Source organism: Martes martes (genome assembly GCF_963455335.1).
Source record: "Martes martes genome assembly, chromosome: 5".
Lineage (NCBI taxonomy): Eukaryota > Metazoa > Chordata > Mammalia > Carnivora > Mustelidae > Martes > Martes martes.
This window is the reverse complement of record NC_137892.1, coordinates 64,451,496-64,475,046: the sequence shown is the minus strand read 5'-3', so window position 1 is coordinate 64,475,046 and position 23,551 is coordinate 64,451,496. Positions and strand designations below refer to the sequence as shown.

Sequence of the window (23,551 nt, the reverse complement as noted above, 5' to 3'; positions counted from 1 at the left end):
CATGTGTGTTAGTGTGTGTGGGTGGTGGGGCCCTAATTAGAGGTGCTGTTCATGATGTAATTTTTAAGACTTCGGCTGTGGTTAAGCAGGGATTTGTGGTAATCCTCAAACATTCTAAGAGGTCAACCACGGAACTCTGAATGTTGATAGTTGATTGTATTTTAAGAGATTCTGGAGAACATTGGATCCTATACAGCTGATCGGCTTTTGAAAACCTGTTGCCCCTGTTACTGAAACCAGCATTTGGTTAACAGATAAGACAGAGTCCCCGAAAGTCATCCTCTAAGCTCCAGAGGACAGAGAGTGTTTCGGCCACTGCTATAAGACGAGAGCCTGGCAGTGCCTTGTAAATGGCACAGAGGTGGGGGATAAAAGGCTGCCTCGGTGTTGGGTTGAGAAGGAAGCAGACCCCACCACCCCCTGTCTCTCAGGAGTCAAAGGCTTGCTTCAGCTTGACCCTTGTATGAGGGCAGCACTGAGTGATTATCTCGTTCTCATAGGGGAGGCAATCTCCATTCAGTCTCCAAATAAAATAGCTCATACAGATGCCTCCTTGGTAAAACATGATTTCTGGATGTGTCCATGAGACTGTTGCCAGAAGAGATTAAGGCTTGAATGTGTGGACTGAGTAAAAAAAGATCCCTTCACCCCTGTAGGCAGGCATCATCTAATCTGTTTGGAACTCAAATACAAAAGGGCCCAAGAGGGCAAATTCTCTCTCCCTTCCTCTCCCCCTCCCCTTGAGCTGAGACTTGCACCATTAGCTTCCAAGAGGAAATTACTAAGGAAGTTCTTGGAATATATTGTCGTCTTTGGAGGCTTCAAACACCACACTGGGTGTAGAGATTACTTTCTAAAAAATAAAAATCTTTGGGGGCACCTGGGTGGCTCAGTCAGTTGGGCATCTGCCTTCGGCTCAAGTCATGATCCTGGGGTCCTGGGATAGAGCCCTGGGTTGGGCTCCCTGCTCAGAAGGGACCCTACTTCTGCCTTTGCCCCTTCCCCCACCTCGTGCTTCCTCTTTCTCCCTCTCTCTCTCTCTCTCAAATAAAATCTTTAAAAATAAATAAAAATAAAAATATTTTTTAAAAAAAGCAAAAAATACACTATGTTGGGTGAAATAAATTGGACAAAACTTCATATAAAATTGCATTAGAAGGGGGCGCCTGGGTGGCTCAGTTTGTTAAAGCCTCTGCCTTCGGCTCAGGTCATGATCTCAGGGTCCAGGGATCCAGCCCCGCATCAGGCTCTCTGCTCAGCGGGGAACCTGCTTCCCTTCCTTCCTCTCTGCCTCTTTCTCTGCCTACTTGTGATCTCTGTCAAATAAATAAATAAAATCTTTAAAAAAAATGAATAAGAAAGTTACTATTCTGGGTAGGAAAAATGAAATCAGAAAAGGGAATCAAAAAGCTTAACCAAGAAAAGATAAATATATATTTACATATATTTGCTAATGCCAGATTGTAGGCTCATGGGTGTGATATTAGGCTCTGTATTTTTCTATATGCTTGAAATGTGTAATTTAAAGACAGTCACACACACTATATGAAATCCTGTTCAGTTCTTTTTACCTTTCAAAGCAGCTTTCCCAGTGTGTCCATCCTACCCACCCCTGTCCCATCATCTTTAGCCTCTGCATCACTGAGGAACTTGTTAAAAAATGCAAATTTTCAGACCACACCCCAGACCTACAAGGTCAGAAACTCTGGAGATGAGGTCTGGCACTATAGTTTAACAAGTCTTCCAGATGACTGATCCATGCTAAAATTTGAGAACCACTGTCTTAGAATAACACTTCTGTAAACTTTGACTGATACTACCATCACCTGGGGCTGCTTGTCAAAAATATAGAATCTCATTTCATAGTTCTGGGATGAGGTTCGGGAATCTGCACCGTGTGTGATAAAGTTAAAATCATTGTTTCTGAAGGTAAGTTTTTGGTGGCTGCTCAATGAGCAATCCTCCAACTTAGAGAAAACACTAAAGTGAGGAAGAAATGCTTCATTGTGTTCCACTCTCCACCCTTGTTCTGTATCTCAGCCCCACTCTAAAGGAGGCTTTAATCTAGCTAATGTGCACAGAGAATGAAACATGCATTTCAGCAGCTCTCTGTGCGTTCTGTTCTAATAACTAAGCAAAAGAGGTGTCCTTTAAATTTCAGTTTTGTAAAATGGTTAACATCTTCCACCACTGAAATAGTTAAAACTTAAAAGCATCCTTATAGTATTATCCCATTTATATTTTAAGGAGATACATACATATGTACTTGTATGTGGATATAAATTCTTGAATGAGGGACAGAAACTTTAAACCATAGTCATCATAGATAAGTGGTTCTTAGAAGTGGAGGCTGAAGGTACTTTAACTTTTCATTGACTATCCTTGAACTGTTAGAATTTTTTGCCACATGTATTGATTACTTTTACATCTTACACTATTTCATTGATTCTCAGGGGGCCTTTATTCATATTTTAAATAATCCTGAAATTGAGATGTTTCTTGCAATCATCGGTATGCTCAGTTTAATTGGCAGTATTTGTGTATGTGTGTGTGTGCTTGTAGTACATAAATGGAGTCTTAAAATCGATGGCATCTTAGGATTAATGAAAAGTAGTGTAAGTTAGGGAGTGAGGAAATAATGTTAGTGGTTCACATCTCTTGGATGTTTTCCTCGGAGAACTGATAGGAAAAATTTTTAAAGTAACATTATATAACTGAGTTATTCAGTAATTTATTGTACAGCTGCTTCTCACAAGGCCCTGTGCTCCAAGGACGATGGGGGGATTACAGAGAGAGTCTGTAATGTATTTTCTCCTAGTTTTAAGTATCATGGCTCTTCCTGGGGAGTAACACTCTCAAAGCGAAATTCCCCTTTTAGAAAGCTTGAGCGTGACCAGTGACTCTCAAGTACAGTTTATCAGCCACAGGGTGCAGAACAGGCCTGCGCAAGCGAGAGGAGAAGGGGCTGCGAGTGAACTTTCCTGGAAAAGGCCGGCGGAGGGGACCAATTTCCCTCTGCGGTCTCAAAGACTCCGCAGATAAGCTCCCTGAGCCAAAGGAACCGCGTGCTACTCCTCCCCGCAGCCCCAGCCGCGACGTCCCCCAGTGTCCACCGCCCTGCGACTCGAATTTGGCCACACTACCAAACTTTCGTCCTATGGTGCCAGAAAGCTGAGGGACGTGTTCGGAGGCACCGGGCCGCCCTCCGGCCTCAGGGGCCGGAGCAGCTCCGGTGCGCAGTTACGCGCAGCCGCGGGGCCGCCGGGAAGGGCTGCGCAGGTGCCCCGGCGCGCGGGCTGCGGGTGGAGGACAAAAGGCTGCAGTCGCGCGGGGCGGGAGCGGGGAGCGGGGCGCGGGGCTGCGCTGGGCCTCGGCTTGGTTACTTCCCCTCGCAGGCAGAGCCTACCCGCGAAACAATAAGTGCTAACTTCTCCAAATAATGAGAAACGAATTTTTAAAATGGCAAGAAACCTTTCCAAACAGAAAGGCTGCTTCTCATTAAGGGTCACCTTCTCCCCAAAGGATAAACTTTCTAATTCACTGTCCCAAAGTTTAAAAAAAAACACGAATCACTTCGAAACTTGCAGCTAAATACCCCAATTTCCGAAGGGGCAGCGGCGCTCGGCCTGCCTGAGGCGCTTGGCACGCCGGCGGTAAGGTCTGGCGCGGGGCGTGGGGGCCGGCGCCCGGGGCCGCATCCCTGCTTGGAGGTTCACTGCGAACGCCTCTGCTCCTCAGGAGAGGAATGAGAAGTGAAGGGAGCAGCCGCCCGGGCCGCGCGGTCCTGCTCGAGGTCCCCGCCGGTCTGAGTCACTGAGAGCTTCGTGGGTCAAAGGCGCCCAGGGGAAAAACTGTCTCGTTTGGATTCCCCCGCCGGGCAGTGGCCGGCTGGCGGGATCCGGCGGCGGCGAGAGGGGGCCGAGGGAGGGGGCACGCGGCGCACCACTGGTGGCGCGGTCGCCGGAGCCCGGGACAGCGGAGCCGCGGCTGAGAGACTCGCCGGGAGGGGGAGGGGAGCGCGCGGCGGGCGGCCGCAGATTCCAGGCGCACACTCGGCGCGGGGGGGCGCCCTTCCCAGCTCGCGCCGCTCAGCTCCCGCGCGCCGGGGTTCCGCCCCCACCTCCGCCCGCACTCGGAGAGCCGCTGGCCTCGCCACGGGACACGCCAGTCCGCGGGGCGACGCGAGCGTCCTCCTTCTGTCCCGGGGCAGCGAGCGATCTGCCGGCTCGCACCGAGTGCGCCGCGGCCGGCGGCTAGACCCCGCGGCCGGAGGGAGAGCGCACGGAGCGCGAGCCGCTGGGAGGCTGGGCAGTCCACCCGAGCCGCGCCGAACCTCCGGACAATGGGGCCTCGGCGGCTGCTGCTCGTGGCCGCCGGACTCAGTCTGTGCGGCCCCCTGCTGTCGGCCCGCACCCGAGGCCGCAAGCCCGGTGAGAGCTGCCCCGGTATTCCCTCCCGGCCCGCTGTCGGCTCCGCAGCGGAGGCCCCCGCGGGATGGGGGGGGGGGGGGATGGGGGGACTAAATGGGTCCAGGCTGAGCCTTCTCGACTGGGGGTGGGGGTGCCCCTGGCCGCGCCCTCCGCCTCAGGTTCCTCCAGAAGCCAAGCAGGTATTTGAGCTGATTTCCAGAGTCTCCCCCAGTCAAATACAGGCGGGGATTATGACCCCTGTTCTTTTGGACTTGGTTTCGAAAGGTGCAGCCTTCCTGAGACGTGGTGTTGGATAGGGAGGAGGAGGAAGAGGTCAGATTTTTCTGGGGACGCCTGAGGCGCCTGGTCCCCCATTGCATCTGTTGCACTGTGTGATCTGTTTCTCCCAGGACCACCCCAAAAAGAACGGGTCTCACATTGTTCCACCAGTCAGGGTTCTGGCCCTTTCAATGTAAAGTGGAACAGGGCTCCCGTTGAAGTTTTGTTTTGTTGGAAAACTGTTTTTCTTGCACATTTTATAGGGGTGTGGAGAAAAGCTGAGTACCGTGGGCGTTTAGTAGAACATCAGTACGGGCAGCCTCTAACACGAGTCTTGTGTATGGGACGTGCTCATGGTGCAGAATATGGGGTGATAACAGGGTCCACCACAGGCGGCGGTGGCAGTGATTGTGATGGTGGCCCCGAGATTTGGTTACCTAGAACCAGGTCTTCCAAGTTGAGTTGAGGAAAGAGATTCCTTCTTCCCCAGAACCCGGCTCCCTTAGACACTCTGGGCTTTCAGTATTTCTGTTTCTGGCATGGTGCAGGGAAGAAGTTGCTTACCTAGAATACAGTTCCAACCCAGAGTGTATTTTTAAGTATCGGGCTACTTGAGCAAATAAATATATTTTCCAAACTTTCCCCCCCGTAAAAGCAGGACAGAAAAGTTGGTTTTAACTGGTAAAGACACTAGTTAGAAACTGAGGGGGAAAAAGTTTCAGTTTCTTTACAGCGATAGTGCTTTGTAAGCTTCTAGCACTTTGTCCCCCAGTAGAAAGAGATTCTAGCTAGTTTTTTTATCAGGGACAGAGTGTGTCCTTTACATTGTTTTCACACTGGAACTAGTGTAGATGCATGAAGAAGAGGTGACAAAGATAGTGTTTTCTCTGCTCTCCGTCTTTTCTCAGGGTGAGTTTGTCAGCGGTGTTTTGGGGAAACTCCCATCTCTAGAGAGGGGCCCGGTTTTGCAGCAGCTCCCTGAGCTGCTGCGGATAACATTTGCATTGTCTCCTGGGGTGTTTGGGGAAACATGGAGAACTGAAAACTGTATGATGTTATGGATGCTGTGTTATGTGACTTTGTGCTATTATTTTGGGCCAAGCTCTTGAGAATACAAATTGTTGTTTGAGATTTGGATGGTGGGGTCGGGAATAAGTTTGTATCAGCGCTGATCACCTGTAGTCACCCTTCCTTGCAATGCCCCTCCCCCCCACGGAAGATTCTTGGTGCAGGTTAGGAAGTGAAGTTAAAGCTGCTGTTTGTGCTCTGCTTTCATCCTTGTGAACAGAGAAGGTGTATGCTAAGATGGACAAGCTAGTATATACAGATAACTAAACAAACGTTGGCTAATTTATCTACACTGGATTCTGGAACCACTTTGGGAGAGAAAGAAGAAAGGAGGATGAGAAAGGAGAAAGAGCCAGTGCTAAGTGTCCTCTTCTGTGTCAAACCCTGGGCTGGGAGGCATTTGTACCTCGAATTATCTGATTTCACCCTCTCAGAAGACACTGTTAAGGCGGGTGTTTATTCCTTGTTGGCATCCTGAAACTAAGGCTTGGAGACAGTATACCAAAATTCAAACGGAGAAAGGGGCCCTGCATCCAGGAAGTAAGTGGGGCCTTGTCCTCAGAGAGTTTAAATCACTAATAAAATCAACTAAAAATAGGTCTGCTTCTTCTTATCACGGTTCACAGGCAGCTCTAAAGAGTGTCTGTCATAACTAGCTGTTAGGGAGGAATTGTAAGACCCAAGGCATGGGAAGACCCTTCATGCTCGCCCTGCCCACCAGTTTGAGCTTTCCAGAAGCTCTTGGGACTTTTTGGGCCCCATTCGTTTTGGCATTTGCTGTACCATCACTATGTGGGTATCTCATCTCCCCGGCCAAGATTATAAACTTCCATTTATCCCCAGAAGTCCAGAACCAGTGTCCATTCAGCAAATGGCTGTTGAGAAATTCTTAAGTTCATTAACGAGTTTACTTTCCTTTGTCCAGACAGTGTGAGATGACTTGCCTTCCTCAAAGAGGGCCAGCATCCGAGAGGTGCTGTTTGTAAATTTTATAAGGATCTGGAGGATGAAAGGGTTCAAGAATCGCTGATAGTGACTGTGGCAGGGGGGATTGGGTGGGAGATCTCTGTGCTACCTGGCCGCCCACAGGCCCAAGCCCCTTTCCTTAGCATAGAGTGAGGTGCCCTTCCCCTTGCAGGATGGGTCCAGAGCCTCTACCCAGCCCCCTCTGTTACATAACCTGTTAGATTCCCTACACTCCACCCAGCCCTACCAGTTCCTCCTCCAAGGAGCTATGCTCTCTGTGACATCTATCCCCCTGCCATTGTCACTGGCCAGAATGCCCCCCCTTTACACCCCACTTGTTCACATTTAATTAAAAACAGCCACTCTGTATCAAGCACCTTCTACAGCAGCATCCTGCTTAGGTGCCTTACCTATAGGATCTTGTTTGTTCCTCGCGACAATCCTTTGAGTAGATGTCATCCCCATTTTACAGGTAGATAAATAGGTCCAAAATGGTTAAGTTCCAAGTCTAGCAAGAAGTAGAACTGGTGTTTGACTAAAGGCCTGTCTTTCCTAAATGCAGGCTTTCTCTATCCAACCCGGTAGAGAGGACACCGTCTGGATGCCCAGCTGTAGAGAAGAGTAACTCTCCTGTGCTCCCCAGGATCCCTAGAGGGCGAGGTCTGCACCCCATTGGTCTGTAGCCCAGGCCTAGCACATGGAGGTGTTTAGTGAACATTTATGATTGGGTGGTGGTCTCCTGCTATTTACTTTTGCAAACACATGATAAGACAAGCTATAAATGGAGATCCCTACTCATGAATATGCTAATTAATTGGCTGTTACTGAGAGACTGTGGTCCTAAGCCTAAACAACAAAAGACACAAAACAGGACAATGATTCTGTTCTAAGCGGACCAGAAACCTCTATAAAGCCTGAAAGCCAAATTTCTTAGGAAATAGCAAGAAGTAAATTTCTACTCTAATATCTATCTAAATTAGTTTCTTCCTTATCTCTCTCTTTCTCCCTTATTCATTCATTTTTTTTCATTCCCTAATGCCTTTGACTTTACTTTTATAGGACATATGGAGATAGTATGTTGCCCCCTAAGTTAGTCCACTCCTCCTTTGTATGAGAGAATGTTTTTGAGGCATTGGGGCCCTTTCTCAGGAATATTCTCATGTCCTCTCTGTTGGATGCTTTTCCATCCCTCTCTCTGTCTTTCTAATTCAGCATCTCTCTGCCCTTTATGTCTAAATGGATTGGTGTGCTATGAACCCTAACTTGCACTTTCTCAGCAGCTCTGCATTTGCTCCTTTTCCAAAATGCTTCTGACCAGTCTTTGTCCCCGTGCCCTTTCTACCCCTTCCCCTCCCTCAGCCAGTTCATCTTTGTCCTTGTCACCATCACACACTGGAACTCAGCTGAGCCTTGAGCTGGGTGGAGTTCCACAGGGACAATGGAGTCCCCACAACCGTAGGTTTCTAATCTTCCCCCACCTCCATTTAGACACACATCTCTCTTTCACCTCAGAACTCCTTTCTTTCCTGTATTTTTTAATTGAGGTAAAATTCACATAGTATTAAATTAACCATCTTAAAGTAACCATCTTAAAATATACCGTCTTTAGTGGTGTTTGGTACACTTACAGTATTTTATAATCACCACCCCTGTCTACTTCCAAAGTATTTCCATCACCCCAAAACAAGCCCAGTACTCCTTAAGCACTTAATATGCATTCTCCTTCCCCCCAGTCTTTGGCAACCACAGATTTGCTTTTTTTTTTTTTTCCCTATGTGATTTTACTACTTCTCTGCATTTCATATAAATGGCAGTATACAGTATGTAGCCTTTTGGGTCTGGAGGACTCCCCTTTCACTAGTTTTCATAAGTGTGGGGGCACCCCCTTTGCTATGAATACTTAGAAAAACACCCTAGAAGGGTCCTTAGGAACCACAGCCTTGGTTTATTTTTTACTATGATGCTGGTATTGGGGGCTCCACAGTTTCAACATTCAGAATTTTGTTTATTTCCCTCTTTTGAGGTTTCTTTCATTCTGCCTTTTGCCCTCTCTTGTTTATGCCTAGGAACTCTCACAGCAAATAGCTCTCTATAGGCTGAGATTTTTTTTTTTCTGGATAAGAGCTTTCACTGCCTTGAAACACTCTCTCCCACACTGATCTTGTGACGGTACTTGCCACTGAAGTTACAGCCTCCTTCTCCTCCATCCCAGAGCATCTAATGAAGTTTTATCACCAGAAAAGGCCATTATGTCCTTTATGCATTCTTTATTTAGGTTCAAAAGAATTTGGGGTACCTAGGTGGCTCAGTGGGTTAGGCCTCTGCCTTCGGCCCAGGTCATGATCCCAGGGTCCTGGGATTGAGCCCCGCATCAGGCTCCCTGCTTGGCGGGGAGCCTGCTTCCTCCACTCTCTCTCTGCCTGTCTCTCTGCCTACCTCTGTGATCTCTGTCTGTCAAATAAATAAATAAATAAAAATCTAAAAAAAAAAAAAGAATCTGCCCTTTGAAATAACAGGAGTAACCTGTAATTTGCATGTGCAAACAAATTTATTTAGCTTTAAGAAAGGACATTCTATCATCTATATTTCAAGTCCGTGATGAATTAATTAGAAGTCAGGTATTATAGTATTGTAGGATAGTGTTTTCGAGTATTTTCATTTTTTGCTAGCCAGCAGAATAGACTGTAAGTAATATACATTGTGACACAGTAGTTGTGTATGTCTGCAGTAAATATGCATGGGCAATTGTGTATATGTAGATTTGAAACAAAACTACCAAACCGTACCCGCCTTTACCTCGTACTATGCATTCCAATATTTTTTACACTATTCCATTTTTTTAAATGCTTATTAAACCCTGTAAACTGATGTCATAACCATTATGAAGTCTCCACTATCATTTAAAACCTAGTGTAGCAAGCCCAGTGAATTGTCCCGTGGTTAGCAGAATTGACAGCCTTACTAGCTTTACAAGAAGAGTTTGCTTTCCAGGAAGTGCCGTTTATGATAGTTGCTATCACAGTCTAGAATCTACTTTATTTGAGTTCAGGTTTACAAACCGCAGTGGGATTCGGGCGGGGTTAGGAACAGAGACAGCTTGGTACCGGGAGGAATTGCTGATTATTAACATCCTTTATGTGAATTAGTTTTCGTTTTAGCTTGTTTTGTAGAGCAACATTCCCAGGACGTGGAGCTCAGGGCCTGTAACTTTTGGTGCAAAACAGGCCTGGTAGAATGGGAAAAGCCAGTGAATCAGAACAGGTCCCAGAGAGGACCGCTACTGCCCTAACCCCACACGTCAGGCCCTGAACTCCGGGACGCTACAGGCCAGGGTCCCACATCCTTCTCTTCTGTCATCCTTGCGCCTGTTCCGCCTGAGAGCACTGACATTTTAATTTCCTGGTTGTCTTGACCTTGTGTTCCCCTGTCCCCTGTCTCCCCTCTCCCAGCTGGGCTTGCTCACCTATGCTTCCAGCCAAGTCCCTGCTCCAGGAGGTGGGCTAGTAGGAGAAGCAGCCTCTGATACTGGCCACCTTTTCTTAGCCCTGCACTCAGTGCTTACCTTATTCTACCTTTAATTCTGGTTTTCCCATAGCAGAGATTTTTGTTTGCTTACTCCTTTTGCTTCTGCCCCATCTTGAACCCTGTTTTAAAGATTTGTTTTTCTGTTTTGTCCTTGAACGTCTCTCTACCACAAGCGATGTGTCTGTGAGCACTAGGTTACTAGCATGTGATTGGTATGTCTCCAAGGTCAGCAGGACTCCTGAATTCCCAGGCAATGGCCATGGACATCATCAACTTAAGTTACATATTCGTATGGTCAGGTACTGCCTGCTGTAGTTACAAGGGTAGACAAATTCATTTATTTGGTGAAATGGTTAGAGGAAAATAAATCCTCTGCCTTCGGCTCAGGTCATGATCCCAGGGTCCTGGGATCGAGCCCCGCATCGGGCTCTCTGCTCAGCAGGGAGTCTGCTTCCCTCTCTCTCTCTGCCTGCATTTCTGCCTACTTGTGATCTCTGTTTGTCAGATAAATAAATAAAATCTTAAAAAAAAAAAAGATTTTTTTATTTATTTTGAGAGAGAGGGAGAGAGAGAAATTGTGCATGAGAGAGAGTATGAGCAAGGGGGAGGACGGAGGGAGCCCAATGCAGGGGCTTGATCCCAAGACCCCAGGATCATGACCTGAGCCAAAGGCAGACACTTAACCAACTGAGCCACCCAGGTACCCCCAAATCTCAAGTCTTGTAAAGAGACAGGGTAATGTGGTGTGGTTCAAAGGATATGAGCTTTGGAGCTAAGAATATCAAGGTTCAAACCCTGGCCCCGCCACTTACTAATTCTATGTTTGGATTAGTTACTTAGCTTATCTGTGCCTCTGCATGTTGCCCATAAAGCAGGGATTATAATGATTTTCTTGTAGAAATGTTAGTTACATGAGATAAGGTATGAAATACATAGCACATAGTAGGTATTCAACAGATGTCAAGTGTTTTTCATAACAGTTTCTCCGAATTCCAGAAAAGCCTTTGAGGAGTTGGTATCACATGAATTTATTAAATGTAAAAGTGGGTTCCTGAGAGCACCTGGGTGGCTCTTGTCAGTTAAGTGTCTGGCTATTGATTTCAGCTCACGTCACAATATCAGAGTCCAGACATCAAGCCTTACATCTGGTTCTGTGCTCAGCCTGGAGCTGGCTTGAGATTCTCTCTCTCTTCCTCTCTGCCCCTCCCCTTTCTTGTGCATGCTCTTTCTCTCTCAAAAAAAAAAAAAAACAAAAAAAACCCAAAAAAAACAAAAAAACAAAAACAACTCTTCATGCAAACGTTCAAGAACTTTATTCCGTCAAGACTGAGACAAAAGCAAAACAAAAGTAAAAGCCTTTGTCCTTAGTTTCTAGTGGTAAGTAAATATGCATATAGTATCTGGGGGTTTTTTTCCCATTAATTAGGAAAATTTTCAAATATACTGAAAAGTAAACTATATAATTACTCCCCATATCTTGTTTTATCTACACCCCACTCTTCTTCTCCCTCAACTAGACAACTTTAAAGCAAATCCCAGACATATATGTCATTTCATCCATAAATACATTGGTATATATCCTCAGAAATAAGAATTTTTTTTTAAAGATTTTATTTATTTATTTGAAAGAGCGCATGAGCAGGGTAAGGGGCAGAGGGTGAGAAACAAGCGGACTTTCCACTCAGCAGGGAGCCCCACTCAGGGCTCCATCCCAAGACCCTGAGATCATGACCCGAGCAGAAGTCAGACACCTAACCAACTGAGCCACCCAGGTACCCCTAGAACTCTTTTTTATTTTTATTATTTTTTAAGATTTTATTTATTTATTTGAGAGAGAAAGAGTGCACACAAGCTGGGGTGGGGGGCAGAAGGAGAGGGAGAAGCAGGCTCCCTGCTCAACAGGGCTCGATCCCAGGACCCCGAGATCATGACCTGAGACAAAGGCAGACACTTAACCAGTTGAGCCACCCAGGCGCCCCTCTTTTTTAAATATGTAACCATAATACCACTGTATTACCTAAAAAGATGAATATCAGTTTCTTAACATTTTACACTGTTCAGTCAGCATTCAGATTTCGTTGCTTGTCTCATAAATGCCCTTTTACCATTGTTGTATTGGAATCAGGATCAAACAAGGCCAACCACTGCATCTGGTTGATGTGTCTCTTAAATCTCTTTTAATCTGTAACTGTTTCCCCTCTCCTCCTTTCTCAATGCTGTTTATTTTTCAAAGAAACATTTGTTGTGGAGCCTCCCCTGCACCCTGCATCCAGCCCACCACATCACGTGGGGGTATTCGGTAGAGCACGTAGCACGCCCGTCTGTCCTTGGCGTTTCTGTCACGTGGTAGGTACAGCGGGAGGCCCATTCAGATTCGGGCTTAGTTTTTTGCAAGACTGTATCAGCAGCGATGCTGTGTACTTCCTGATGCATCTCAGAACTCTTTTTGTATCTGAAGATCGAATACGCAGGAGATTCAGGCACTGCCCACTTGCTCCAGCTCTTAGGAAATTCTCTGTCTACGGTTCACCCAGTGGTTTTAGTGACCACTGGTGATCAGACTCAGTCCATTAGTTCACCAAGAGCTTGCGAATGATGCTTTCCTAAATCTGTCATTATTTCTGCATTTAGGAGCTAGAATTATTATTCTTTTTTAAGATTTGATTTATTTGACAGATTAGAGAGCACAAGTAGGCAGAGCAGCAGTCTGAAGGAGTGGGAGAAGCAGGCTCTCCACTGAACAGAGAGCCCGATGTGGAACTTGATCCCAGAACCCTGGGATCACGACCAGAGCCGAAGACAGACACTTAACCGACTGAGCCACCCAGGCACCCCATAGGAGCTGGAATTACTTTATAAAGAAAACTTTCTGTCATTAACTTGTTGCCCTGAAATATCATTTATGTAGAAAAGGCAGAATAAGTGCTTGAATCTTGCTTTTATTTACCAATTTTCATATAGGGCCCCCTAATTCCCTCTAAAGGTGGCCAAAAATGATGCGTCATTTTCCTTTGAGTATCAGTATGAATTCATGGATCTTAACATATATGACATGTTTCAAATGTTTCAATTCACTTTTGTCCTTATTCTCTTGAATCAGTGTCACACCTTGGCCAGCCCCCCCCCCCTTCAGATTAGCTCCAGAGTCTTTCTGACCTGACCCTAATATTCTTTTTTTTTTTTTTTTTTTAAATTTTTTTTTTTTTAATTTTTTATTTATTTTCAGCGTAACAGTATTCATTGTTTTTTCACCACACCCAGTGCTCCATGCAATCTGTGCCCTCCCTAATACCCACCACCTGGTTCCCCCACCCTCCCACCCCGCCCCTTCAAAACCCTCAGGTTGTTTTTCAGAGTCCATAGTCTCTCATGGTTCACCTCCCCTTCCAATTTCCCTCAACTCCCTTCTCCTCTCCATCTACCCTTGTCCTCTATATTATTTGTCATGCTCCACCAATAAGTGAAACCATATGATACTTGACTTTCTCTGCTTGACTTATTTCACTCAACATAATCTCTTCCAGTCCTGTCCATGTTGCTACAAAAGTTGGGTATTCGTCCTTTCTGATGGAGGCATAATACTCCATAGTGTATATGGACCACATCTTCCTTATCCATTCATCCGTTGAAGGGCATCTTGGTTCTTTCCACAGTTTGGCGACCGTGGCCATTGCTGCTATAAACATTGGGGTACAGATGGCCCTTCTTTTCACTACATCTGTATCTTTGGGGTAAATACCCAGCAGTGCAATTGCAGGGTCATAGGGAAGATCTATTTTTAATTTCCTGAGGAATCTCCACACTGTTCTCCAAAGTGGCTGCACCAGTTTGCATTCCCACCAACAGTGTAAGAGGGTTCCCCTTTCTCCACATCCTCTCCAACATACGTTGTTTCCTGTCTTGCTAATTTTGGCCATTCTAACTGGTGTAAGGTGGTATCTCAATGTGGTTTTGATTTGAATCTCTCTGATGGCTAGTGATGATGAACATTTTTTCATGTGTCTGGTAGCCATTTGTATGTCTTCATTGGAGAAGTGTCTGTTCATATCTTCTGCCCATTTTTTGATATGATTATCTGTTTTGTGTGTGTTGAGTTTGAGGAGTTCTTTATAGATCCTGGATATCAACCTTTTATCTGTACTGTCATTTGCAAATATCTTCTCCCATTCCGTGGGTTGCCTCTTTGTTTTGATGACTGTTTCTTTTGCTGTGCAGAAGCTTTTTATCTTGATGAAGTCCCAGAAGTTCATCTTTGCCTTTATTTCCTTCGCCTTTGGAGACATATCTTGAAAGAACTTGCTATGGCTGATATCAAAGAGGTTACTCCCTATGTTCTCCTCGAGGATTCTGATGGATTCCTGTCTCACGTTGAGGTCTTTTATCCATTTCGAGTTTATCTTTGTGTACGGTGTAAGAGAATTGACCCTAATATTCTTTAGAGATGTTCAGGGCTCATCTTGTAGATTTCCTACCCCAGATCCGGAACCAGCAGTTTCCTTCGGATACACTCGATCTTTGCATTAGAAAATGGTGTGCATATGCCCTTGAGGCAGTGGAGTGTTGCAGTAATACTATTGTTTTCCATTTGATGGAATTACTATGTTTCTATTAATTTTCCATCATTGTCTTCTTTATTTCTCTTTAGCATGTAGTGTGGATACCCTTGTGGGGAAGTGCAGGGTACAGCTGTTCTGCGCTGTGTGGGAATGTGGGCAAGGTTCTGGGACTTCTGCTTTGTTAATTCATGAGCCCTGTGGGGCAGAACTCAGAGTCAGAACCAAGGCCAGTGCTTCGGGGGAGGCTGGCGTGGTATAAATCCCAGCATCACGTCGGACCTTAATAATGCACATATAGTCACCACTTTGCTTCCAAGCCAAATCTTTTCAAAGACAGAAGCCTTGCCTGACTTTCTAATTTTTAAAATTCTCCGGAGTTAGTCTATATTGAAGCACTTAGCAGTTTGCCACATTGAATCACAGAACTACTTTAGAGCCATTTAAGAGAAAACTAAATTGAGTAAAACTTAACAAGAAGCATGAGAACTGATTTTAGGACCTGAGCTGCTTTCTTTGTATGGGAAACCATAGCTTAATAACAACAGCAGATGAATTACAAGAGCTTTTGGCACACTGACAGGCACTTTCTCCTTGACCTCTGAGCTGTGCCAGGACGGGAGGAAAAGGGAGATACGCAAACCCAAATTGCAGCCTAAGGGGCTTGAGCTAGTTGGATATGTCTAATTGCTTGGAATTGGTTTTGTTTATTTCTTTGATGATGGTGTATACTCAAATTTAAAAAAAAATTTTTTTTTGCTGACATTTTTTAATTCCACAAAAGCCTATAGGAACAAGAAAAGGTGACACCCTAGCTAATGGTATTTAATCAAGGGATTATGCATTCTCCCTGAGTTCTAGCCTCTAAAAATTTCACGTTTCAGTGGATATAATGTTTCTGTTATAAACACCGTACTGCCTGCCTAAAAAGGCCTAGCCAGTGAAGAAATGTTTTAAAACAAATATTTAAGGCCAGAGTACTAAATATAGAGTAAAATCCAATGATAGTTTTATTTTTGGACAAAGTGATAGTATCTAAGAAGCTCAGTTATGAGTTTTCAGTACTTTTTAAATTTTATTGTTCCTCTAGGTAATGCCTGGATTCAAACATGTCTGTGGGTGCGCTGTGTGTACTTTTACCCTCCTTGCATGACAGAAGTTGTTAATCTAACCAGGTTCCCAAAGTGCAGAGGAAAATTGTGTTATCTTCAGGTTCTTCTGAATTAGCATTTTTAAGGACACTTATCTTTGTGGTATTAAAATGCTGGAACCCCGGTCACCTGGGTAGCTCAGTTGTTAAGCGTCTGCCTATGGCTCAGGTCATGATCCCAGTGTACTGGGGTTGATACCCGAGTCAGGTTCCCCGCTCAGTGGGAAGCCTGCTTCTCCTTCTCCTCGGCCTGCTCAGGCTTTCTCTTACTCAAATAAATAAATAAAATCATTTTTAAAGATGAAATAAAATAAAATGCCAGAACCCATTCATTCTTTTCTGAGTAAGTTAGGTGCATAACAGAGGGAAGAAAGGGATACTTCTGGAAAAGGCTGTGAATTTAAAATTTGATCTACAGCTTTGAATGCTGGGGCTATCTACTTTACAGTCTGTTCATTTTCCTAATGATACTGAAAAACTAAGTATTGCTAAATAGGAGGGAAGAAGAGCATAGATTCCATTTTAATTTAAAATAAGAGTAAGCGAATAATTGAGTCTAAAAGCAAGTTGCACTGAAGTGAAAAGAGGAGGATAAGATTAATTTCTTACATTAATTTGTATAGTTTACGAAGTAAGCACATATCCTGCTTCACAAGGGATACACGTGGCTGCCAGATTTGTAGGTCAGACAGGTACTGGAATCGCACTTTAACGATTCCAAGACTGAGTTCAGAGGGGTTAAGTGACTCCTGGCAGAGCCAATATTAGAATGCAAATCTGTGATTAAAAGCCAGTTTAACGACTACCTACCATGTGCAGGGTACTGGAGATTCAGAGATTAATAGGAATGGTTTCTTACCCTTGAGGAACAATCCAGTCATACCTATTTTCTCCGAAGTGCATCACTGGATACATTTGACCTTCCTTGTGACAGATGTACTGTCACAGAGTCAGAGACTACCCCTTCACCTACAGGAGCCCAGCCATGACCTCCACCTTTCACCACCAGGCCCTTTTCTATTCTAGCTTTGCTCCTTATTTTGGAAATAGATGCCATTTTATTGTATTTTACTTTCTAGTTCTAGAATTTCCATTGCTTGGTTTCTTTGCTGATAGCTTTTTTTTTTTTTTTAATCCATTTCAGTAAGATATTTCCCTTTACTTCATTGCAGCACATCCTTCAGAGTCCTTATCTGCTAAATCCAGCATCTGGGTTTTCTTGGGATTGGTTTCCACTGATTATCTTTTTTTCTTGACACTGGGTCACATTTTTCTGTTTCTTTTTGTATCAAATGATTTGAAATTGCACCCTGGACATTGCCATACTGTAAAGAATCGGGATTTTGTTTTATTTCTCCAAAGGATTTTGGCGTTTTTGCTTTAGCAGGCAATTAATTTTATTGGACTCAAAGTGGAAAGTCTCCATCTTGAGCAAAAATATCACTTTGGTTCTTCTGTCTTTAGCAGAACTGCTTTACATCGTTCCTTACATTTGCATGGTTCCAGAATCAGACAAATCCTGGGGCAAATTCACATTGTAATTTGGGACTGGCTCCCTTCTCTGACTTTTTTCCTTTCTGGGGTTCTCTCCTCACTTTCCAGTGACTACAGTTGCCCTGGATTCTGTCCTCTGGTTCTTTAGGCCAGAAAGTGTGGGTTTTCTATCTGGGTTTTAGCTATCCTTTGTGGCTTTGAACTTTGGCCTCCTTTTAAGATAACCATGAAAGACAAGAAAACAGGAAAGTCACCAGGCACCTTTCTTTCAAGATTCATTTCTCCTCTCCTCTGTACCACCTTGGGAACCTAAATGCTGTCAGGTCATTGATTTGGGGGAGGAAGGAGGTCAAGGGTTTTTAATTTTCATCTAAGGGATGGTTGGGTCCAGTGACCTTACAGATCCATTCCAGAACTAGAACTATCTCTTATTGCGTTATGCCTCCCTGTGTAAGCTTTTGTTTGCACAAAGGGTCCATCACTGAAAAATAAAACCAAAAGTTTGAAAATCCACTGTGCTTATGCACTTTCTAGCCAGATTTTGAAAACTCTAACATCACTTCTAAGTGACCTGCACGTCCAGTGTTTGTTGTGGACACTCCCAGTGATGGAGGCTTCGCACTTCTTCCCCTCTGATTTCTCTCCCTGGTCCTCAGCTTCCCAGGACCCACCAAAGTTCTTTGTCCAACTCTCCTCACTGTCAGAATTTGACCAAAAGCTCCTCAGAAGGAAAAGCCAGTTGGATTACAGCAGCTAAGTGTTGCCTTTCTCTGATGAACGTTTTAAGTGGATGCTTTTGGTGGAAGAGGGTGATAAAAGGAGGAAGCTTGCAACTAGCCTTTATTTTGACATCTGGTTGACACTCAAGAAAGCCTGATTGGCCTGGCCTCTGCCCTGATGCTTGTAGCCTTCTGCAACTTAGCTGAGGAAGGCCATCAGCCTAGAACACCTGCTCCTCCACAGGCCTGCTCAGGAAGGAGACAGGACGATGACTGAGGAGGTGTGCACCTTGTGGTTATGTTAAAAGATAAGCCAAGAAACTGTTGTTTGGGTCCAAATGTGGTGAGAGATTTGGAACATCCTATGGTGTCAACCAACTAAAGATGGTAGAGGAAGACTACTGTCATACGGACGATGGCCATGGAAATGGGAGCCCTTCATCCTACTCGGAATTTGCCTCTAGCTCAGCTCTATAATTTAAGAAGTCCCCTCACCTTTCTACATAGATGTTTCCATGGGAACTCTGGGCTTCCGGGGTGTCTGCAAACTAAATGGAGGAAATGAAGGCCTGGAGGAAAAGTGGAGTGGAGGAAAGTGAAGTCATAGAGCCTGGGAGGGATTTGTTTATAGAGATGGTGGCTAGTATGGAAAAGAAGTCACTGCTTTTTTCCTTTATGTCAGGCACTCAGCCTTTTCTCATGTCTTCAGGGTGTATCTCTGAAAGTGTGTCGTTTGCCTCAATCCTTCTAGGAGCAGAATTTTAAGTGTTTGCTTGTGCCAACAAAAAATGCTATACAGTATTTCAAGTGAGCTAATTCCCTGATAAGGTCTGTAATCCATTTGTGCATTGCTTGCTCTTTACCACCCCCTCTCCTAGTAAGAGCACAAAAGAATAAAAGTAAAATGTATTCTCTTTGTCTTTTTGACTTTTTAATTTGTTTTGTTTTGTTTTTTAAGAGTCAAAAGCAACCAATGCTACTGTGGATCCCCGGTCATTTTTTCTCAAGATTAAGAATGATATATTTGAACCATTCCCACTGGATGGTGATGAGGAGAAAAACAGGAGCAGGTTCCCTGAAGACAGACAAAGCCCCATCAATATAAGCCATCCCCTTCAAAAACTGCACCCTGTGTTTATCTCAGAAGATGCCTCAGGGTATCTTACCAGCACCTGGATGACACTTTTTATCCCCTCTGTCTACACTGGCGTGTTTGTCATAAGCCTTCCTCTGAATATCATGGCCATTGTTGTGTTTATCTTGAAGATGAAGGTCAAGAAGCCCGCTGTGGTGTACATGCTGCATCTGGCTACGGCGGACGTGCTCTTCGTGTCGGTGCTCCCGTTCAAGATCAGCTATTACTTTTCCGGCAGCGATTGGAGATTTGGTTCCGAAATGTGTCGCTTTGTCACCGCAGCCTTTTACTGTAACATGTACGCCTCCATCATGCTCATGACGGTCATAAGCATTGACCGGTTTTTGGCCGTGGTGTACCCCATCCAGTCCCTCTCCTGGCGTACCCTGGGGAGGGCTTCCTTCACTTGTCTGGCCATCTGGGCTCTGGCCATTGCGGGGGTGGTGCCTCTCCTTCTCAAGGAGCAAACCACCCAAGTGCCGGAGCTCAACGTCACCACCTGCCATGACGTGCTCAGTGTAACCCTCCTCAAAGGCTACTATGCCTATTACTTCTTAGCCTTCTCTGCTGTCTTCTTCTTTGTGCCCCTGATCATTTCCACCATCTGTTACGTGTCTATCATTCGATGCCTTAGCTCCTCCGCAGTCGCCAACCGGAGCAAGAAGTCTCGTGCTTTGTTCCTGTCGCTTGCTGTTTTCTGCGTCTTCCTCCTCTGTTTTGGACCCACAAACATCCTCCTGATTCTGCATTACTCCTTCGTTTCTCAGGAGTCCACGACAGAGGCTGCCTACTTTGCCTACCTCCTCTGTGCCTGTGTCAGCAGCATCAGCTGTTGCATTGATCCCTTGATTTACTATTATGCCTCTTCTGAGTGCCAGAGGTACCTCTGCAGCATCTTATGCTGCAAGGAAAGTTCTGATCCCAGCAGCTACAACAGCAGCGGTCAGCTGATGGCCAGCAAAATGGATACCTGCTCGAGTCACCTGAATAACAGCATATACAAAAAGCTCTTAACTTAGGGAAAGGGACTGCTGATGAGTTAAAAAGAAGAGGTTAAAAAAGCGAATAGCCTGAGGGTTCTATTAGTCCCCACCAAAAAAGTATTTATGATCAAAAATGACAAATCTGTGATTCGCATGCCTCTTTCTTATGAGAGCCATTGATCATATCTATTTGTTAGTTATAGGAAAAGATAACAAACATCGAAAACAGTGTCATTCCAAGAGTGTATCGCCAGTGCTACAGTAATAACTGAATGTCATATTCTGATACTATGACTTACTATGTATGTGCATGTGTGCATATATAGGTGTGTATACACGCACTTGTATCATTTGCAGTGCAGTATAGAATGGGCACTTTGGAACCCTCCCATTTTTCCACCAGAGATTAAGGAAAGAAACATTCCGGTTGGTGGAGTTTAACCCTGAGCATCTGAAGATGTTCACCAATAGGAAGGGAATCTGTTGTTTCGACTTACACAGCTTTTGCAAATAAGTGTATTTTGAAATTGTTCAACAGCAATGTTTAAGTTATTAAGGGATAAGACAGTACTATCTGTGTGTAGAAAAATTTCTACTCTTTCTCATTGCAAACGTTTCAAGGTTTGAATTCTTTAAATTATGGAAACAGATGATAGGGGTAGCATTTTTGATGTTTTACACTCTGTGTCTATAAACCAAGAATGAGCATAGGTCCCCCAGGTGACCTTAGGTTGGCTTTCAAAGTAACCTGCCCTGAGCTGGGGGACTCCAAGCAATAGATATAAAGCAGGGCTGTTTCAGACACAGACTGGCCAGAAAAGCCTCCAGCTGAGCCTCCCAGAGGTCAGCACTGGAACCACCACGGTTGCTCTGTCCTCCTGAGGTTCCCTCAAGGGGTGGCTGTGAACTCTCTTGTTTATTAGAAATTGGCAAAGTAATCTTGGAAGCAGCTTTGGTCAAGACTTCAGATGACCACTGCCACAAGTGGACTACAACCTCATGAGAGCCAGGACTAAGATATGCCTAGATTCCTGACCTGTGGAAACAGTGTGAGGTAAAAAATGTTCATTGTTTTAAGTCAGAGGAGTTGGCACACTGTCAATGGAAGGCCAAATCCATTCTGCTGCCTGTTTTTGTAAATAAAGTTTTATTGGAACACACACACAGACACACACAAAACGAAATTGGCAAAGTAGGTCATGCTATCCCAGGAGATAATGGATATAAAAGACCTCTCTGCCCATTTTAAGAACAGAGAAAGAAGACCCACTCACTTCCAGCAGTTATACCCCAAGGAGCATTCTGGAATGGAAACACTCTTGGAGCAAACATGAAACACACATTTTGTGCTCTGGGCACAGGGATGGGTGCTGGGCATACGGAGTTGAGAAAGACTGAGACCAGCCATCAAGAAAAACAAAGTAGACCAGTGCAGAGTGTGTACTGTATAATAAATAAATATGTCCTTCTGTAAGAAGTTTTTTTTAGCGAGATGTCACCACACAAGTTTCATATAAGAGAGGATTGTCAGTTAAACATTGAACATTTGGGTTACTGCTTCCTGTGGTTATAACTTGAGATGAAAACATAATACACTACAGGAAACATCTTTTTAAAAACAACTGGTCTGTATTGATTGGACATGATTTATTTACAAATGCGTTTGATAAATTAAGTCTAATTTTTTAAAAAAGGAGTCCTTATGCCAGTTTGATGAGAAATAACAGAAGAAAATGAAGTAGACTTTGAAATCTAGGAAAATGATTCTGTATTTTCCATTCACTTTTTTTAAGAGTTTTAAAAGCATTTTTTAACTCCCTAATTAGTATCAAGTACAGAAAATCCTCATGGATGTCACAAAATATTTGAAAGCTAAGTTGAAGTGTATATTTTTTCTTATGAAGCAATGTTGGCCTTTTACACAAACAAGAAAAGTGTAAAGTTCCAAGGCAAATGCTTTGCCTATGTAAAAGAGCAAACTATTTCCAAATGGCATAGAATAATTTACATCAAATAACATAATGTAAGTATAAGCTAGCTTTGATTTTATTTTTTAGCATTGATTTTATTAATTTAGTTACTGTATTTTATCCAACTCAGTGGAGATTTACTAGTTTATTCAATCAAATATTAAAATACCTCTGATATAATATGACTATCATTACTATTATTATTGGTCTGTCCTTATATGATTGTTTTTATGTTCTCTCTTTTTAAAAAAAATGTATGTAACCTATATTAATAAAGATGAAATTTTGCTTGGTATCTGTTTGGAATAAATTTGGAAAAAATAAATAAATAAATAGACTTTATCTTTAGAGCCACTGGAGGAAGGCCAAGTCTTAGGGTTTAGCTGAAGACTGTTTAATAAAGAAGCAAAGTGCAGAGATTCTGACAGGGAACCACGAGGGGATGGTGAAGCACCTCAGGTGCTAGCAATTAGGGGAGGCCATTACCACTGCAGGCCCAAAGGGGTGGCAAAGGAATACTCCAACCTCCTGTCCTTAAACCCTCCGACCTCCTGCTGGTGCCACCTGATCTTGCTCCCAAATCCAGAGGTCAAGGGAACCTGGGTGTCTTAGTCCATAAAGGTCTGCATCTTGGGGTGTGCAGAATGGATCTGGAAGAACAAAGGAATTGGGTGATGAACTTTCTGTCTTTTTTTTTTTTTTTTCAGTCCTTTCTTAAGAAAACAAGGTGGTATCATTGAGAATGTTCAGATGCTGGGTTGTAGACACCATGAATAGTCTACAGTTCTTTGCTAGGGAAGAGCAAAACAAATTACCTGTCAGAGCCAGGAGGCTATCATGAAGCCCCAAGGAGGACTGTCCTTTGAGGAACAGTCCTTTGTTGTCCGGTGCTCCCTGGGGCAGGGGTGGGAGAGGGAATTAAAAGTAAAATGGTAAGTACTTCTGAGAGTTGAAAGTCAGTAAGAGACATTCTAATAACATCTAGATTCATAATCAACAGAAAAACTGTTTTCAGTTGAAGAATTCTGTGAACACAGAGAATGTTTAAGTTAGTACACAAGCTTAAGTTTCTGAGGCCTGGACACTCAGCAAATGTTTCAGGATTAACTATTGAAGCTCATGGCCAGCTCATGGCCACCAGAAATAGGATCTCTGCCCTAACCAGAAAGTAACCTTTCAATTCTTCTATTGTTATTTTCCAAAATAACTTTGAAGTTAAACACACACACACACACACACTTGAGGGGGTGCCTGGGCGGCTTGGTTGGTTAAGCATCTGTTCTTGGCTCCGCATGATCTC

The 23,551-nt window shown here is 44.2% G+C and overlaps 1 protein-coding gene across 1 annotated transcript; it reads left to right on the top strand.

The window, feature by feature from the left end:
• The first annotated feature begins 4,148 nt into the window (after positions 1-4,148).
• F2R (coagulation factor II thrombin receptor) lies at positions 4,149-22,546 on the top strand. The gene is made up of 2 exons (XM_080804224.1): positions 4,149-4,430; positions 19,122-22,546. Exons 1-2 carry the CDS (start codon positions 4,343-4,345, stop codon positions 20,315-20,317), a joined length of 1,284 nt encoding a protein of 427 aa, XP_080660350.1. The 5' UTR covers positions 4,149-4,342; the 3' UTR covers positions 20,318-22,546.
• Positions 22,547-23,551: the final 1,005 nt, after the last annotated feature.